Source organism: Mya arenaria, chromosome 11 (genome assembly GCF_026914265.1).
Source record: "Mya arenaria isolate MELC-2E11 chromosome 11, ASM2691426v1".
Classification (NCBI taxonomy): Eukaryota; Metazoa; Mollusca; class Bivalvia; order Myida; family Myidae; genus Mya; species Mya arenaria.
The window spans coordinates 35,354,551-35,364,997 of record NC_069132.1 but is presented as its reverse complement, the minus strand read 5'-3'; the positions used below and the strand labels follow the sequence as shown (position 1 = coordinate 35,364,997).

The 10,447-nt window shown below is 34.8% G+C and overlaps 1 protein-coding gene across 1 annotated transcript; it reads left to right on the top strand.

Annotated features, from left to right (window-relative positions):
* Positions 1 to 510: 510 nt before the first annotated feature.
* LOC128208784 (uncharacterized) lies at positions 511 to 3,116 on the top strand. Its single transcript, XM_052912384.1, has 2 exons — positions 511 to 706; positions 1,126 to 3,116. Exons 1-2 carry the CDS (start codon positions 641 to 643, stop codon positions 2,032 to 2,034), a joined length of 975 nt encoding a protein of 324 aa, XP_052768344.1. The 5' UTR covers positions 511 to 640; the 3' UTR covers positions 2,035 to 3,116.
* The last annotated feature ends 7,331 nt before the right edge of the window (positions 3,117 to 10,447 follow it).

Here is a 10,447-nt window from a genome sequence, read left to right as displayed (position 1 = left end):
AGATCCACAGCTCCCTCCTAAAATCGATGATACTGTATAAACAGTGAATAGGCTGAACTTGAATTATCACATTATCGGGTCAAAATTAATGCCTCCTTTCCGTTACGCTTGAAACAAAACATATATAGTTGTATACGATCAGAGGCCTTGCGAAAATCGACATTCAAACAATAGACCCCCACCGCCCCCCCCCCCCCTTGCCAGGAGCCGTGTGTATATCTATGTGCATAACTTCGTCATTTATAAACATGTTTAACAGAAATGTATTAAGGGCCTACACATGTATTAGTATTAATTGTAAACGAACAGAAGTTTGATTCAGTATCAAACTTGGAAATTCCAACGAAGTCTCCGCAGGCCAAACGGAGTTTATTGGCTATTTGAGTTATTCATTCATTGTTTATGAGTGAATAAGCTTTATATTAGGACAGACACAAGGATGGTTTTAAAATGACAGTACAACTATCGCATGTATACTCTGGGATTTATAAATGGTTGTATTCGTCCCAAATAAACTGCATATTGATGTCGATGGAACAGCATTTTGGAACTGGCGTTTATTTTAGTGTGATCCCCATTGGAAATTTTTGTGCTATTTTTAGAGAATTGCAACCACATCGGTCTTGCGTTTTCTGCAGATATGAGCGCGGGCGAGGGTTTCAGGAAAGGACACAGTGAATTTCACCCTAAGGAACTGAAACATGCGGTAACTACAATATTTATATGTCGAAATTGTTGCAATATTCATCTTGGAATGCTTAGTATACATGCACATGTATATGCATTAGTTGTATATAGATCAAAGCAAAGAAAACGCAGCATGAACAACAATTGTTAATATAAAAGGTTTATATATCCGTGATAAATAGGGACTTCAAATATCTATTAGACATAATAAAATACTATAATGCCAAAAATATCGTCCATTTAAAGGAGGGCCAAAGACATTCTGCTAATTGTGTGTAACATTAATTTTGTGGATTGTATTATATAATCCGTTCCAAATATGATAATTCAATTATACTATTTCACATTCTAGCTCGACGCCTTCCTTCTAATTCATTGTATGGACCGACTAGTAGTAAAATACATATTATTTATTGGTTAAATATTTTGTATCTTTAGGACCTTACTACCCCAAGGGAAGGGGTTGAGGAGCGGCCTCGAACATCTGTTCCGATACTAGGAGTACCGTACGATGTGTTTTGTAGTGCACTCTTTTTCCTTCTTGAAGACTGGGTACAGAACAAACTTCCTGATAAACCTCCTGCAGATCTTCGGCAATGGGAGAAAGATGCTTTCTTAAAAGTCAACAAATTAAACAGTGAAGGAATACATGGGGACATTAACGACCAAGTTGAAGAGGTCAAGTATACATATAGAAAATTAATTGAGTTGAAAGTTCTTTGCCATTTTCGAATCGTTGCAACTCACAGAATTTGGCTCCGAAAAGTTTACAAGCTATGTTTAGAAATAGGAATCCAGTTTCCAGAAAACGTGGAATCCCTTGTTAACAAACACGATTTCAGCAAATATACACACAAAGAAGTGCTTGGTTATGCTATCATGTTCCAAGATGGAAATTTGGACTTCCGAGAACTTACTTTAGATGATGAAAAAGTGGAATGGAAAAATACTTTGTACAACCACTATGCTCACAACCCACACCATCCCGAATATTTCTATCCCGAGGATACGCAGACGGGGGTGAGAGAGAAAACGAAACCAATTCGAGAACTGGACTCGGAGGATGGTTTGTGCTACCTTCTTGAAAGTATATTGGACATGCTGGCATCCCGCGGTGAAAGGTTCCTGAAGGACGACCCTGTAATTTCGTTGCAAAAGTTATTTGAAATGCCAAGGCGATATCTTCAACGGTATCATGAAAGTGATCAGGATTTTGTTGAGAAGACAATGCAGGAGTGGTCAAATATTGCGCAAGAATATTTAGCGAAAGAGGAAAATAGAGAAAAATTAAATGGAATTTTTGACAATCGAAGGAAAGTGACATATGATTTTCCCGATACCTCGTAAACTGGTTGTAAAGACTTTTTTTGTTTATATCATACATGCAGTTATTTTTTATTCTGATTTACGCGGATATAAATATGCGATATGTATCTTTAAATTTATGTAATTTTTACCACTTTCAACCAATATTGTCTAATTAATTTTGAATATTTTGAACACAAGTTACATTAAAATATTAAAACTAACTATGTTGCGCGTCAGCTTATGAGATAACCTGTTATAGGTATGTGTACTAATATCATGAAGATCGTGACTGTGACTAATATATTACAATGTTCGTTGATGGTATCACAATGTTCGTTGATGGTATCACAATGTTCGTTGATGGTATCACAATGTTCGTTGATGGTATTACAATGTTCGTTGATGGTATCACAATGTTCGTTGATGGTATTACAATGTTCGTTGATGGTATCACAATGTTCGTTGATGGTATCACAATGTTCGTTGATGGTATCACAATGTTCGTTGATGGTATCACAATGTTCGTTGATGGTATCACAATGTTCGTTGGTGGTATCACAATGCTCGTTGATGGTATCACAATGTTCGTTGATGGTATCACAATGTTCGTTGATGGTATCACAATGTTCGTTGATGGTATCACAATGTTCGTTGATGGTATTACAATGTTCGTTGATGGTATCACAATGTTCGTTGATGGTATTACAATGTTCGTTGATGGTATCACAATGTTCGTTGATGGTATCGCAATGTTCGTTGATGGTATTACAATGTTCGTTGATGGTATTACAATGTTCGTTGATGGTATCACAATGTTCGTTGATGGTATTACAATGTTCGTTGATGGTATCACAATGTTCGTTGATGGTATCACAATGTTCGTTGATGGTATTACCATGTTCGTTAATGGTATCACAATGTTCGTTGGTGGTATTACAATGTTCGTTGATGGTATCACAATGTTCGTTGATGGTATTACAATGTTCGTTGATGGTATTACAATGTTCGTTGATGGTGTATTACATGTTATAGCCCGAGTAGACTTGTTATCGCTTTTGCAAACTATTTGGTATACAAAAGGGAATTATTAGTATTAGTAAGTTTAATAAATTGAAACAGCATGTCGTTGTTCCTTTTTTCGAACTTTGTATGTTGGCATCCCCGACCCCTTTCCACAAATATAACAAAACGCCCATGATACGGAAAAACAAAGCTGTGGTTTGTTGTTTAAGTACATTTTTTGCATGACTATGTTAATATAGTATTTGTTCTTTATATTTAATAATATTTTATTGCATCAGCAATGGGTATTTTCACTATTTTGTGGTCTGAGATGACGTCAATCACACTGTCCATGTCCTGTTTATATTGTAACTCTATCGCGGGAATGAAATTGACTCGTACGTGAAAATATTGTTGGTGAATGAAATAGGTCATATAAAATAGCATTACTGTGAAAACGACAAGTTGCTGTCTTCGACCAAATACTAGTAGTTCGTAAAATGCTTATCAATACATCTTATCAAGAACACTTGTTTTCTACCCGTTTCGTCTTTATCACCAATGCAATTTAAACCCGTAACTTTCGATGGGATCGATTGTTGTTGTTTTGTAAGCAAACGATTTGCTTTCATGGTAAATTTTGGCGATCTACAGAAAATGAGGCGCGGCGCATAATCTTACCCTCTACAAGGCGATATAAATAACGCCATCGTCAAACTCGATCTACCTATGATGGAACCTATATGATACCCTTATATGTTTTATTTCAAAATACTGCGTTGATTTGTTATAAAGAAAGCCAACTATACTGAAAACTATAAAAAAAATATACACAATGGTAACTCTAGGGACAAGCCCAGTAGTCAAATATTCAAATATAAACCCTGTTTAGACGTACATGGTAAAGACCCGGATCAAAATAGCAACAAATAATGGGATTTCCGCATTGGAGCTGTCAGTGAAACACGAGCTCATTGGAGACAATCTAATACAAAGTTTGCACTCGAAACATGATTCAAAGCATGCAATTTTTCTGAAAAAAAAACCTTTATCCGAGCTCGGGCCCACATATATGATTAAATTAGAGTTGAATAATAAATACCGTTTAAGCATGCTTAAAGCCATACACTCAATTGTAATTATGCAACTTTCAAAATGTAGAGACCCTATTATAATATATAGGTAAACATGCACATATCATATGTCCAAGTTCTTCTACCTAGAATATCATACACCAAATACTAAGTATTTCGTTTCGATTCAATACTAACCTTTCTTTTTTTTCTTTTCTCATAAAGACATGCTTTTCTCAGATTTTCCTTAAAAAGGTTCTGTTTAGCATTGGCTAAACACTTTGAGTCGAGCGTACATGCTAAGTAGAATAATATTTCTTTATGGGATTTTTTTTGTAAAAACATAAAAAGCTTAAATATAAATTTGTTTAACATATCAAGAATGCTTTGGTGTAATTGTGTACGATTAGATCAATAGAAGTTAAATCACAAAGAGTATCGTTGACATTTTGCAAAAGTAAGCTTGAAGGCTACACCAATTTATTTTTCGTCCTTCGGATTTTGGCTGATAAAAATGAAGCGAGCGACCGAACTAAAAACAAATTTCCCAATCGGAACTCCTCGGCTAGTATCAAGATATGGCGAAGCTTGCCGGAGATGGCCGAGTTGTTACGATTGCAAATTTCCATATTTTTAAAAAGCAGGAGTAACAAAGGGCGAAACATTTTTGCTCTTTTGACATATAATTGATATAATAAACAAAAATTCTGAACACTTTTAACGCTATATAATTTCGCTAAGTTTAAGGAAATATTGTTATTCCAAGTAAAGTCCTTCAATGCGGGAAATAATAGCAAATATAAATCACATGAACATTGGCAAACGGTTTTTGAGCTATTCATTGTATATAAATATTTAAATATTGGCAGTTATTGCAACCCACTCCTATTATGTGTGTATGATTGAATGTAATCGTGAGGGCAGACGTGTTTCTTGAAAAAATATTAACATCCCATTAAAGTGTTTCAATTTATAAGTTGTATATAATTACTCAAAATTGTTGCATGCGGAAAAGTCAATTTAGTTTAAACGAAGGGCATTTGTATAGGTGGTCCTGGGTGGTTGTGGTCTTATAGAGTTTTAAGGTTTGCCTGCGCCAAGGCTTGCTGAAATATTTATTTGAGGCCGACCAGACTGCGCATGTCACCTTGGTTACATATTTTAATTTCTTTCCGAAGACTTTAAATAATCTGACCAATCAGAGAGGGCCAATTTATAACGTTGTTTATACTTGTGGCTCAACTCTGTTGTATATATTATGATGTACTTGTTGTGTTCGAATGATTTTAAATGTTTTCTTAATTGTTTCCATGCAATAAATCTATTGAATAAAAATTTTGCAACGATTCGTTCATATGATACTCGAAGCCATATATTTGATCTTCTATTAAATACACATTACTTTATAGTAATTAAAACCAGAAAATAATGGCATATACTTTTATAAAATTGAATTTAATGGAATTAAGTTTTGGAACTATTTTTGTCGTTCTGTGATCAAACATGATCATCGGCGGCTATGCTAACATATTGGTACATGATTGTATTGTACTAAACTTCTTTTCGTAAACTGTATATTTAGTGTTACTTAAATCGTCTTCAAAAACAGCGTGGTTTTTCATGATAAGTTTTTTTTCAAATCGTTTTTTTTTTCTTACAAGGATGCATATGGCCCTTATCTTGAAATGTGATTTTAATGTTATTTCTAAAACTTAAAAACGTATTTGATCAAAATTGATCAATATGACCAACGATTTGAACATTTTAATACATACTAGGCATGCAATTAAAGCAATATTATAATATAGACAAACATAATTTTGAATATGACACAAACCCCGTAGCGTAGCATATTGCGCCTCAAACATAAATGACGCAACGCCATTGGTCCAGGACTGGTCACACGGTGACCCCATATTTTTCCATATAGGGTCACAAAATTTATATCCTTCCAAAATGGTGTCTATTTTCCGATTCCGATTAATAAATGAAACATTTAAACATGTAAACAGGTATATATCCCATATCGGGTCACCTACTTACCTCGTTACTTATAATATATCTCCATATGCATGTATGTGCCCAATCTTGTCAATATTTATTGCTGAATACATATTTTATGTAAGATTGTTTTTCGATCATGAGAAAGGAGTCGATTCACATAATTAGATAAGTCAATATGTTTATATCAAATATATAATATAACCTGTTCAAGCTTACGTCATGAGCATTTAAATACAAACTTATTTACGATTCTTTCTTTTGAATCCAATTCATAATATCAAAACAATTAAACAAATCAGCATCAAACTGTGCAACCTTTTTTTATCATAATGACACAAGATACAAGATACAAGAATCTTTATTTACAGTCGGGTATATGTTAACAAGAAACATTAGCTCAATGAGCTATTTTCCGACATGAATAACAATCATACATAATGAAAAAAACGAGGTCATCCCAGTAAAGTTCTGTACTATGCAAACAAACCTAGGTTATTCTTATAGTCTAATTATCAACAATTTGTTGATTTTTAAACGAACAATTTAATAAACGTCCATGTTTTCGGTGCTTTTCCATTTTCGTACAAACATGAATCAAATTTATTTTGTTTTTATAACAAATTCAAAAAGTCGCGACAATTTACCATTGCCCGACACTCATTTGATGAAACTAACGCCTGGGCGGTTTAACTTACGCGCAAATATAACACGTGACCACACAAAGGGCGGGGCTAGTGGGTAAAATAAGTGCGAACACCAAACAAGTTAAAAATTCATATGGACGATCTACGGAAAAGCTAGGGTGCGAGCTTTCCCGGCCTGCAGCCTCGCTGCCCAGTCGCTCCATTTTCTGTAGATTGCCAGAATGAACTCTTACATATCCACAGAAATCGCTTTCAATTTTGCGGTTTTTAAATGCCATAAATTATCAAGTTCCGCTTGCGCTCTTTTGCTTTTAGATCGATGGTATTGTTATGTAAACGACAGGATCCTTTCATCTTGTTCATCCACTTCATTGCCCATGGTACTGATCGTTTCTGAAATGTCATTGGCGCTGCTCTGCGACTGCTCAACAAAGTCAACTTTAGAATGGCAAATTTAGTTTTTAAGTACTTGTGTTCTCAAAGGAGGCCAGGCCAAACACGTCAGTAAAATTTCTTTTCTCTAACCCCAGATCCAAATAATAGGTCATACTGCAAATCCATATCTTGCCCAGGGGCAAAGATAAAAGTATATCCGTCTGTAAAAATAAACTAAATACATTTCAACACTATTTTGTTTAACTAATGCACCATTCAATTGTAACCACGCCCCTCAGGTCCGGGGAATAGCGAGGACGATCGGTCCAGCCAAGCCCGGGTAAAATCCCCGCGCTGCGGGAACGGACTGCCAGTAAAAAACCCGATAAATGCCCCCGCCTTCCAGGAAACCTAGGTAAAGCCCATTCCCCGCTATTTTTTGGCGCGAAGACAAAACCACCGCATTCACCCGGCACTGCAGGGCCACCTTGTAAAACACGGCCCGTTTCACCCGCTATCCCCGGTATACCTCCGGGGGCCGTGGTTACAATTGACTAGTGCATAAGGTTGGACAAAATGCATCTTCCACGATCGCTTGCATCTTCCATCATCCCAATCCTATCGCGGGGTGTTCACATCATTCTGCATTATATCATATAAATCTTCATGTATGGATATTTATAAAGATTTTCGTCCTGCCATTATGGTTTTTTTTATTCGTTATCAATGACACTTATTAAATGAATCGGAAGTTTGTTTGTTTTAATTAATAGATGATAATTGACTTTCGATTCAGCCAATCCCGGGTAAAATTCCCGTCCTGCGGGGACGAACTGCTGGTAAAATCCACGCCAAATGCCCCCGCATCACGGGATACCTAGGTAAGGCCCATTCCCCGCTATCAGCGAAAATGAGCGGAAAAAAACACCGCAATCACTCGGGACTGTGGGCCGCCTGAAAGATAAAAACACACACACTGTATTCAAAAAGCAGCAAATAACTCTCGAAAGACAATAATAGAACTGAGACAATCGGAACACCTCGACCATTATACAACGAAGCTTTCCGAAAGCGGTTTGCACGAGAAAAACGAAGCCGGTGATTCATAATTGTTTCTCCCAGAAGTTAGAAGAAGTAAGTGTTCTAATCTTCACTACTGTTAAGTTTATCTTTTATATGAAGTCATTTTTTTTATAGAATTCACGAATTCAACATCGCACATGGTGCAATGTTAAAAGTTCTTAACTATTTATAAGAACTTCTTGAGTTTTCAAACTAAACTATACTTTTCATTATATGTTTATATTGGAATTCATAGTCAAATTCATGAATTCAACATCGACCCTCCCTCCATCTTGCTCCCCGACGAACCCCCCCCCCCCACACACTCCTTATGGCTCCCTTACCTCAGACCCCACCCTTACAACGTTTATGTGTGGAATTGAACAGTATTTCGAAACAGGGTGTGAAAATCTGGTTGAATCCGATATTCTTGTTTGTTTAACGAGTGAACTTTAAAGATGTACTCTTACTCTCAAATAAGATTTATCGAAATAAATACAAATGTTTTAGTATACAAACGATGAATAAATGTTGAAAACAATGTTTCTTAAGAAGGATACCCAGTTTAATTTGAAATAAAGGTGCAGACAACACGGTATTTATAAGGTAGAAAAGGTAGATTACTGTAAATCTTTTAGCACTCACCAATCATTTAATAGTTTAAGGTGTTCAGCTTTTAAATACACAGTTACAATCGTGTTATCAGTAATTAATATTTTGAATAAATGCATTTTTTAGTAAGAAGTTAAAGGTTTATTACTCAAAATGTATGTTTGTTATACATGTGTACGGTATATATTGAATTTGAATAAGAGTGTCACTTTAAGCAATCATGATGATGATTTCAATTAATTTCTAAAGCAAAATGTTGTTGTTGTTGAGAAAACATAACAACACAACGCATACTTAAAAATTGCACATTAATTGCAAAATGATGCACACTGCATCAAGTAAGCTTTCATAGCATATTAAATATTTGTGAACTAGCTTAACACTCAATAACCTGTCTTGTTTCTTGAGATTTTCTGGTACTAAAAATATCATGCAGAGTAATAGTCAAACACACTGTCTTACAAATATCTTGATGCTGTTCATTCACTTGATATGCTACCTTACACTTAGTGTTTGAAAATCGGACTCCATCTGCAATCGATAATCGAATCGAATCGGACCAAGCATTTTGATTAACTATTGGACAATAATTGAACGTTCATAATATCAGTAAGGAATACAATCTTTATACAAATAAAAATCACCAATACATGATCATTTAAATGGTTAAACCTGGAATCAGTATGTGTGATGATAATAGTCATGCTTTTTGCAACAGAAAGTAAATTTTTATTTTTTTTCTGGCTTTAATAACTTAACGAGAAAACATAACAATACAACGCATACTTAATAAACTTCATAAAGTTAAATAACTCTGTCTTTGCATATAATGCAAACAATGGCCCTTTATTATTCAACTAAGAAATTCTGGTTTTGCTTGTAACCAAATTTAAGTCAATGTTATAGAAAATGCATCACTCTTTTTTCCCCTCTTGGCACAAATTAAGTGCAGAAACTTGGCTATGCAAATATAAAATACATCATATTGCATTGAAACTTCATACAAGGGCTCCAAACCATCTGACCTTCTTATACCTAAAGTCAATATTACAGTAACTTCTTTGTGTATTGATTTGAAACTAATAAAATTATGTATGATAACTGCATATGCATATAAGAAAATTTTGCCCCTGTATTGTTTTACTTATAAATTCAGATTAACGTTTTGCATTTTTAGCTCGACTATTCGAAGAAATAATTGCCCTTTATATTTTCGACTTAGAAATTCTGGTTGAGGTTTTGCATGTAAGCACACATAGGTACATAATTGAGCAACTACTTGATGTATTGCATTGAGACTTTATACAATGGTACTTAAAATCGAACCTACTTAATTAACCAAGTTAGATAACTTTAGGATGCATTTAATGCAGAATAATTGCCCTTTATTATTCAACTTAGAAATTCTTGTTAAGGTTTTTCATGTAACCACATTTAAGTCAATATCTCAGCAAATACATCATGTATTGCATTGAAACTTTAGATATATGTATTCCCAACTATCTAACCTACTTAATTAATGAAGTAAGATAACACTTGTTTGAATATAATGCAAATTATGGGCCTTTATTATTTGACTTAGAAATTCTGGTTAAGGTTTTCCATGTAAGCACAAATAGGTTAATATCTCAGCAACTACTTGAGGTATCGCATTTAGACTTTATAAAATGGTACTCAGCC

Coding starts and splice junctions, on each gene's coding strand:
- LOC128208784 (XM_052912384.1), top strand. CDS start 641: ATGAGCGCGGGCGAGGGTTTCAGGAAAGGACACAGTGAATTTCACCCT. Junction 707..1,125: donor CTAAGGAACTGAAACATGCG/GTAACTACAATA, acceptor TTGTATCTTTAG/GACCTTACTACCCCAAGGGA.